General features: G+C 53.0%; 1 protein-coding gene across 3 annotated transcripts; it reads left to right on the forward strand.

Annotated features, from left to right (window-relative positions):
- The first annotated feature begins 1,451 nt into the window (after positions 1-1,451).
- Positions 1,452-9,328, forward strand: Serpinf2 (serpin family F member 2). 3 transcript variants are annotated; one of them, XM_085695304.2, is made up of 11 exons: positions 1,505-1,606; positions 2,268-2,347; positions 2,662-2,728; positions 2,896-2,934; positions 3,042-3,104; positions 3,364-3,565; positions 4,045-4,188; positions 4,334-4,537; positions 5,043-5,185; positions 7,502-7,706; positions 8,288-9,328. In XM_085695304.2, exons 3-11 carry the CDS (start codon positions 2,666-2,668, stop codon positions 8,695-8,697), a joined length of 1,473 nt encoding a protein of 490 aa, XP_085551430.2. In that variant the 5' UTR covers positions 1,505-1,606; positions 2,268-2,347; positions 2,662-2,665; the 3' UTR covers positions 8,698-9,328. The 3 variants fall into 3 exon arrangements, with proteins under 3 accessions (XP_085551429.2, XP_085551431.2, XP_085551430.2); XM_085695303.2 differs by lacking the exon at positions 2,268-2,347 and having other exon boundaries at positions 1,452-1,606; XM_085695305.2 differs by lacking the exons at positions 2,268-2,347; positions 3,042-3,104 and having other exon boundaries at positions 1,452-1,606.

Raw genomic sequence — 9,328 nt, forward strand, 5'->3', positions numbered from 1 at the left:
GTGAGGCTGTGTTGTGTTTTCTTTTACCCAGGTTAGGCTCAAGTAATTCTGCCTCAGCTTCCAAGGAGCTGGGGTTACTGGTGTGAGCCACCATGTCTGGCTTATGGCATGTCTTGGATTTTTTTGAGATGGTCTCATGTAGTCTAGGCCAGTCGTGGTCTTGGGATGACCCTCCTGCCTGAAGCAAAGTCCCGGGATTTTAGGCATGAACACCAGACCTAGCTTCTATTTTATTTATTTTGTTTGTTTGCTTTTTTGAGACAGGGTTTCTCTGTGTAACAGCCCTGACTGTCCTGGAACTCTCACTGTAGATCAGGCTGGCCTTGAACTCAGAGATCCACCACCTGCCTCTGCCTCTTGAGTGCTGGGATTAAAGGCATGTGCTGCCATGGCCAGCCCAGTTTTTATTTTTGAAAGACTTTTTTTTTTTTTTTTTTTTTTTTGCTGTGTATGAGTGTTTTGCCCACACATACGTATGTGCACCATCAGTGTGTTTGGACTCTGTGGAGGTCAGAAGAGGGCATCAGAGTCCCTGGAACTGAAGTCAATGCATGGTTATGACCCACAATATGGATACTAAGAATTGAATCTGGGTCCTCTGCAAGAGCAGCCGTGCTCTCAACCACTGAACCATTCCTCTAGTCCCTATGCCCGGCTCTTTTTTGCTACAGGGTCTCTGTAGATCAAACCACTGGCCTTGTATTTCCAGTTCCCTTACCTCTCCCCTCCAAGTGCTGACATTATATCTAGGTTTGTATCACCATGCCCGCCACTTTATCTTGATGGCAGTAGGCTCAGGAAAGCCAAGACCTGGTAGTTTCCAGGGTTGTGAAGGGCAGAACAAGAGGGTAGAGAAGGAACCATTATCCTCTGGTTGCCTTGGATGCAGGGTTTCTGGTCTGGGTGGCCTTAGGCAAATTTTCAGATTGCCAGTCCTTGGGAAAGTGGGGAAAGTGAATGTTGCTGCTGAAGAGGTGGGACCCTAGAAGGGCCTGCCTCTGGCTGAGTCTCACCTCTCCACCCCCTTGCCTTGGGGCCCAGGTGAAAGGCAGCCAACCAGAATCCTGGGCTTGCTCCAGGCTCCTGCATCCTCCCCTTCCCTGGGGCAGCTGTGGTGTTAGTGGTGGTGGGAAGACAGGAATTTGGAACAGGAATCTGACTGGGACTCTGGTCTCCGTTCTGTGCCCTTAGGCTGGTCACAGCCTCTCGAGCCTAACTGACCATGGATAACCCTCATGTTGAGGGAGCATTAGAAGGCTCGCAAGGCCCCTGAGCATCCTGCATCTACCCTCTTGCCTGGCCAGGCCCAGCCTCCTCAACCGTCTGCTTCTGTAACCCCCTTCTCCAGACTCAGTCAATGTTCTGGGTGGCTGTCATAGGCTTCGCAGCCCTGATGGGAAAGGGGCTTCTGGCCCCCTTATCAATGTTTAACCGGATGTACAGGTCAATATTTACCAGCAGAGAAAGCAAGCTGAACGGGGGTTGGCTAAGAGCAAAGGTCCTGTGGGAGGAGAGAGCTAGGCCGGGCTGGCTGCACCAGGCAGAGCGTGGGGAGCAAGTGGGGAGCAAGGAGAACACCGTGTGCTGAGGCAGGAAGCCTGAAGAGGTAGGATGGAGGGATAGTCCAGCCTGCTCGGGCGGCACAGGAGGTGGGGGGCTGCCCCCTTGGCGAGGGATCTGGCTGACTGTATTCAGGGAGCCCACAGCTTCACAGCATCTCGGGGTGGTGGGGAGCAGAAGGCCAGGCAACTGCAGAAGTCCCTCCGGAACTTCCAAACCTGGAGGCCTGTTCTTGTCAGGAAGAATCACATACCCAGGTTGGAGATGAGGCCCTGGCTGAAGGCTCTTGGACATAATGGTGGGGGCTGGGGTAACAGAAGGATCCCCCCAAAGAGCTGGCCCAGAGATAAGGCCTGGGTAGGGGTGAGGAGAGGAGGCCTTTATCGGAGGCCCTAGACTGAGACTTGCATAGTCTCCTCCACCAGCCTGGCTTCCCCAAAGCACCCTGGAGCAGCACTGGGGGCAGAGTTGGGATGAGGCCTGTGTTTCCCGTAAGTCCAAAGGTATCTGGGTCAGTCATTCATTGGGCTCTGCTATTGGGTCAACAAAGCAGCTTTCTGGCTGCCCTGCCACTCAAGCTGAGCTCTTGGGGCCTTTGGGTAGGACCTGGGCAGCCTGAGAAAGTCTAGACGAAATGGCTAGATGGATTCTCTGGGGTGGGAAGCCTTCTCAGATCCAGATCACCGAGGCCCGGGCATCTTACTCAGGGTTTCCAGAGATTCTTATTTTGGTCCTCAAACTCTACATGGGAGGAGGGAGGACTTCTGCCGTGATTTTACAAAACAAGGTAAAGCCCAAAAGCATCCAGGGAAGAACCAAAGGTCCTGTGGCAAGAAGCAGAGCCCAACTTTGAACCCAGGTCTGATCCACAATGCGAGACCTAAAGAATGAAGGCTGAAGGAGAAACTACAGAGTGGGGAAAAAAAAATCATGGAAATCCCACCTCTCAGGATGAGGATCCAGTTCCCAAGGACCACTCGAATAGGTTTTGGGTGTGGGCCTAAGTTCTGTAGCTGGATGGGGTTGGGGAGCCTGTGGAGAACAGTCTGCTGCCTGGTGTTTGAGTGTGAAGCAGGACTAACCTTCCTGTTCTGGATACAGAAACATGGCACTGCTCTGGGGGTTCCTGGTACTCAGCTTGTCCTGTCTGCAAGGTCCCTGCTCCATGGTGAGACTGAGCTGAGGTCTGGGTTGGAAGAGGTCGGGTTGAAGAAGATGCTGCAGGCAGGGGCAAGTTTGGGAGAGGCCAGAAGGGTAGAAAGTGAGGAATGTTGAGTCCAGGGAGGGGTTGACTCTGAGAGACATCTCTGCCTCTCCTCACCCTTCTCTCAACAGTTCTCCCCTGTGAGCGCCATGGATCTCCCAAGTCAGCAGGTACACAAAAGTGAGGGTTTGGGGGAAGAGCCCGAGGGTCTCACCTATGTCTTGGGCAAAGCAGCGGGGACCTATGGGGAGGGCCAACAACTTCCTCCTTTCTACAGCCAGTGAGTGAACAGGCCCAGCAGAAGCTGCCCCCACTTGCCCTCCTCAAGTTGGGCAACCAGGTACAATCAGGTGGGGCTGGGGAAGAGTAAGTGGGGCTAGGGGAGGAGGGCCAATTAGCAGGAGCAAGGGAATGGGGGAGGGGAGACACGGTCATGGGACTGATGTTCAGGGGTTCAGAAGGAAAGCCCCAGCATGACTCTTCCTCTCCCCTCAGATCTGGGACAAGGCCTTGCTGCCCTCCAGCACCAGGACTCTGAGGGAGACAGAAAATCTGAAGCTGCCCTCTTGACCCTGCTGACCTCTGATCTGTCCTTGTAGGATCTTGGTGGCCATGCTATCCTGGAGAGGTCCCCAGGAGACTGCAAGGGTACCCCAACTGCAGAGGAGACTCGCAGACTGGCTCAGGCCATGATGGCTTTTACTGCTGACCTGTTCTCCTTGGTGGACCAAACGTCCAGCAGCTCCAACCTTGTCCTGTCCCCACTGAGTGTGGCCCTGGCCCTCTCTCACCTGGCACTAGGTACTGGGGCAGCACCTGTCCAGGAGAACTAGGAAGCCACAGTGCTGCAGAGGTTGCCCAGGGGTGGTTCCTCCATCAGGACACATGGATATTTAGTGGCATGCAGGTGCCCGAGCTGTCACCCCCACTCTGTGATTCAGAAATCCGGGGATGGCCTAAGAATGTGGTGACTGACAAAGCCCCCAGTTATTTTTGCACAAGTGTTTGACGGCTGCAGTATCTTCCCCTGAACCTGTGTGTCTCTCTGTGGGAAACTCTGGTTCAGAGAGACAAGGTACCTTGAGTGAGGCAACACGGCCCAACTTGTTAGCAGCAGACACGAAAGTAGACTTTGGAAGTTCAATAGCTCAGTGGGTGTGGGAGGGGGGGAGAGCAGGGGTCCGTGGCCATGTTCATCATGAGGATGTGAGGGGGGGGAGTGGGCAGTGGGGCAAGAAAGAACCGGGGGCCTGGGCCTCAGCCCACTTGCTCCTTCCCAGGTGCTCGGAACCAAACACTGCAGAGCTTGGAACAAGTGTTACACATGAACACAGGCTCCTGCCTTCCCCACCTACTAAGCCATCTCTGCCAAAACCTAGGACCTGGGACAATTCGACTGGCTGCCAGAATATACCTGCAGAAGGGTAAGTGATGATGGCAGTCAGCTGCCCAGGAACTGCTCTGCCACCAGTGAACAAGAGGGAGGGAGGGAAGGAGGCAGACAGGTAGAACACCGGTGGTTGTTGGAGGCCCCAGCGCTGGGATGAGCTTCTGGCCTATTGTGTGCAGGATTTCCCATCAAAGAGAATTTCCTGGAGCAATCGGAACAGCTCTTTGGTGCAAAGCCCGTGAAACTGACCGGAAAGCAGGAGGAAGACCTGGCAAACATCAACCAATGGATGAAGGAGGCCACGGAGGGGAAGATTGAGGATTTCCTCTCTGAGCTGCCAGATAACACCGTGTTGCTTCTCCTCAATGCCATCCACTTTCATGGTGCACTCTTCTTCTTAATCCCCCCACCCTGACAGCCCCCCTGCCCTGTAGGCTGAGCGGGGCTGTGCAAGCTTTGCTCTGAGGTGACTAGGCCATGAAGGGTTGTCTGGGCATGTGCGGAGGAAACTCGGAAGCTGGCTGAAGCTGTGGAGGACAGACCATCCTGAGAGAAAACTGGGGTTACAGAGGGATGGAGAAATGCAAGCCCAGATGTAGGAAAAATACCTAGGCTTAACTGGGTGTCAGCACTGAGGGCTTGGCTTCCACATTTTTTTTTTTCGAGACCAGGTTTCTCTGTGTAACAGCCTTGGCCGTCCTGGAGCTCACTTTATAGACCAGGCTGGCCTCGAACTCACAGAGATCCACCTGCCTCTGCATTAAAGGCATGCTCCGCCACCGCTGCCGCCGCCACCACCACCAGCTTTGTTCCTTGATTGGGTTCTAGGTGGGATAGGCCGGAAGCTGGTCTTAAGTTACATGGCTCCTGCCCTCTGCCTGGCTGCAGGTTTCTGGAGGACCAAGTTTGACCAGAGCCTCACCCAGAAAGACTCCTTCCACCTGGACGAGCGGTTCACGGTGCCTGTGGACATGATGCAAGCACAGTCGTACCCTCTGCGCTGGTTCCTGCTGGAGCAACCTGAGATACAGGTCCCCACGGCTTTCCCAGCAAACTCGGCTTGCTGCTGGAAGGGGATGGAAGGCTGTGTAGGGACCTCAGGGGTGAAGGGTACCCCATTTTCTTTGAAGCCTGGTCCCTGGGGTCTGGAAGCTCTGGAAGGGCCTATCATGCCCCCACCCAGGACACGAACTCTTTGAGGTTCATTGGCTCAAAGAAAATAGAGCGAGCTTTGTCACATGCCGGACACTGTTCTCTGCACTGGGGTTTTAGTGGCACTCTGGAAGACCAGGGCCCTGCTCCTAAGGGAAGGTAGGCGCTCCCCCCAGTGCTGCTCAGGATGGAGCTCTGCGCCAAGCTGTCTCAGCTGAGGCTTCCCTTGCTTCCAACCTAACCGCGACTCTTTGACTGGGAGAGCGACCCTGGGGCCCGTTATCTGTGGCTGACATGCAGTATGAGTTAGTTTTGTTTGCTTTAGTGTCTGACAGTGTTACACAGGCTGGGTTTGAACTCGTGGTCCTCCTGCCCCAGCTGTCTGAGTGCTGGGATTCCAGGTATGTGCCTCCATATCTACTTACCCACTCTGTTGACTGACTTCACTGGGCAAGGAGAGCACAGCGCCAGCTCCGCAGGAAAGAGCCTTGTGGGCAGCTTGGCTTCTCTCTAGCTCATTTCAGCTCCCCTTAGCTGCTCATTTTCCCATTTCTGCCTCTCTCAAAGTCCTGTGCTACCCACTGTTCCTTCATCCTCCACCCTCCTTTGACCTTTAGTCGGCAGGCCCCAGCAGCCAGGCCAGGCACTCACCTCTCCCCAGCAGAGGATCTACCTGCAGGCCTGTGCTGGGACTCAGGGAGGCACGGCTTTAAGAGTCTTGAGCCTGGTGGTTTCCATGCTGTTGTAACTGCAGTAATCTTCAAAAAGGGTCTTGTGACCTGAGTGTGGTGGGTTACGCCATAATCCCAGCACTCAAAAGATTGAGAGTTTGAAGATAGTCAGGGCTACATAACCAGACTCCATCTAAAGAGGAAAATAAATTGTATTCCGAATCTTGGCATATGCAGCAAAATCTCATTGTGTGAAGGGGAAAGGCAAGAGAGTCAGGGCTCCTACCCTTCCCAGTGGCTCCTCTCCGTGTCCTTTTGAAAGCCAGAGGTGACACCTATCATATACCAGGAGAGCTGAAAGGCAGAGATGGGAAGGTTCATAGCCTGTGTGTACCCCTAACTGATAGCAGATGGAGAACTCAGTCTGTAGCAAAAACGCTCCTAGAAAATTCCAAAGTGTAGCTGGACATATGACTCCGCTGAGTACTTGCCTAGCATGCACAAAGTCCTTTGTTCAACCCTTAGCCTCACATAAACCAGGCACAGTGATGCTCTTTCAAGAAGGAAGCAGGAGGGTCAAAAGCTCAAGGTGGAGAGATGGCTCAGCAGTTAAGAGTACTTGCTGATCCTGTAGAGGACTAGGGTTTGATTCCCAGCCCCAACGAGGCACTTGGAAACATCTGTAACTCTAATTCCAGGGGATATGACTCCCTCTTCTGGACTCTGAGGGCACTGCAAGTACATGAAGCACAGACACACATTCAGGCAAAATACCTATACACCTAAAATAAAAATAAATCTTAAAAAAAATTCAAAGTCATCTTGAGTTATACAGTGAGTCTGAGGACAGCCTGAGATACATAAACCCTGTCTAAAAACCAAAGCAAAATGAAAATTGGGCTTGATGGTACAGTTTTGTAATCCTAGCACTCAGGAGGCAAGTGAGGCAAGAGCATCAGAAGTTCACAGTCATCCTTGGCTAAACAGTAATTTCAAAGCCATCTCGGGATCCATAAGATCCTGTGTTCAAAAGCTGGGAAGTGGGAGAGGAGTGTAGTTGCACACATCTTTAATCCCAGCACTCAAGAGGCAGAGGCAGGAGAATTTCTGTAAGTTAGAGGCCAGTCTGATTTATATCGTGAATTCCAGGATAGACAAGGCTACACAGAGAAACCTTGCTTAGAAACAACAACAACAAAAAGATGGGTTGAAAAAAAGGTAGAGAGTGATTTAGGGGGACAACTCATGCCAGCCTACCTCTGGCCTTCACACACACGTGTGCAAACACACAGCCACACAAACACGCATACAGATTTATGCACACACAGAGATTTATTTCAAAGCATTGTCTCATTTGGTCACGTGCAAAGGGGCAAGTAGTAGTATTATATTTCACCGGTGAAGTGAGGCACACTGAACCCGAACCTCTGGCTCTGGTCTCAGAAGTATGGAGCAGTTTTGGTTCAGACCCCAAAAAGGTCTAGTGTTGTCTGGTCCTCATGTTCTCTCCTTTTTTATCTGTAGGTGGCTCATTTCCCATTTAAGAACAACATGAGCTTTGTGGTCATGATGCCCACTCATTTTGACTGGAACGTGTCTCAGGTACTAGCCAACCTGAGCTTGGACACCCTCTACCACCCCTCACTGCGGGAGAAGCCCACCAAGGTGTGGCTGCCGAAACTCCATTTGAAGCAGCAACTGGACCTGGTGGCCACCCTCAGCCAGCTGGGTAAGGGGGCTGGGAATAGGGTGGCCCCAGGTGCTCTGGCAGGGCATATGAGGAGAGGTCTCGAGCTGGCAGCGTGTCTGAGTCAGAGGTAGCCCTGCATCCTGGATGGGAGCAATTGATACATTCCCCTAGACCTTCCGTCCTGGGATGAATTGAGATGCACTACTCTGGTGCCTGTACTATGAAGAATCCTGGGTAAAGAGTTCAGGGTGACATGTGAACCTTGTTGTCTAGCTTGGACAGGGGACGAGGAGAAGCTGGGGTTCCAGGGTTAGAGACCTGCAGCTACTCTGCGTGAGGCACCGTGTGCAAAGGGCTCAGTCTAATGGAGCGGGCACATGTAAGTCAGAGGCTGTCCCTCCAGCTCATCCTAGAGAGTAGCAAACTGGTACCCAGTGCAGACTTGGATAAAAAAAAAAAGGAAAGAAAGAAAGGCTCCTAGAAGTGGTGTCTAGGTTGAGACTTGAAGGTATAACAGCTGCCAGTCAGTCTGTAGGTTCAATCCTTTAGCCAGTGTGCCAGACAGACGGGTCCAGGGAACCTGGGGGCAGCACTGACCTGTCATCTGTTGCTCTGGGCAGGCCTGCAGGAATTGTTCCAGGGCCCAGACCTGCGTGGGATCTCTGACCAGGGTCTGGTGGTGTCTAGCGTGCAGCATCAGTCTACCGTGGAACTCAGTGAGCTTGGTGTGGAGGCAGCCGCAGCCACCAGCACAGCCATGAACCGGATGTCCATCTCCTCCTTTGCTGTGAACCGACCTTTCCTCTTCTTCATCATGGAGGAAACCTTAGGCATACCCCTCTTTGTGGGCAGCGTGAGGAACCCCAACCCTAGTGCACAGCCCCAGCTCCAGGAGCAGCAAGATTCCCCTGACAACAGAGTCTTCCAGGACGAAAAAGCTGACTTCCACCGAGACAAGACGTTTGGTCCTGATTTGAAACTTGCACCCCTCTTGGAGGAGGAGTATCCTCAGTTTAGCAACCCCAAGTGAGGAGGAGCAGCATCCTGAGTCCCCACCTGGATCAGCCTCTAACTCCTGTGACTCTTACCGACCAGCTTTGTGGGACAGGGTGGGACCTGGGGAGGTCGTCTCCAGGGAAAGGAGCCCTTCTCTCACAACAGCTCCTGGGGGTAGGAGGTGGGGTGGGGCCTAGAGGAAGGCAGGCAAAAGGAATCTTTATTTCTTCCAAAGGAGCTCAGGGGGTGACCCTTTTGTGGACTGGGCACTCATGGATACAGTTTTAACTAGAGGTGGGTTAAGCCAGCCCCTAACTTAGTTGGGGTACCTTCATATTTGTAAGCAGAAGCTTACATGTCCCCAAACACCCCGAACGCAGACACCTGCCTTGGTGTTGCCCTCTGTGGGTGGAGGCTGACCTACCCTGACTCTGATATGCTTTGCTGATGACATCCAAGCCCCCACCCATGTGCCATCAGCCGAGCCACCCTTCTGGTCTTTGGAGATGCCAACACTGCCAGGAGTCTCCTCCTTTCCTCTCTCTTGTCCTCCTCTGGCAGGAAGCTCAGGGGCTGAGGCAGGGAAGGGCCTCTTTAGCTCCCAAGACTCTTTTATAAAGTTTTTGTAGTGACTTTTATGCCACCTGAATAAAGCATGAATGGGC

The sequence above is a fragment of the Myodes glareolus genome, chromosome 9 (genome assembly GCF_982192425.1).
Source record: "Myodes glareolus chromosome 9, mMyoGla1.1, whole genome shotgun sequence".
NCBI lineage: Eukaryota > Metazoa > Chordata > Mammalia > Rodentia > Cricetidae > Myodes > Myodes glareolus.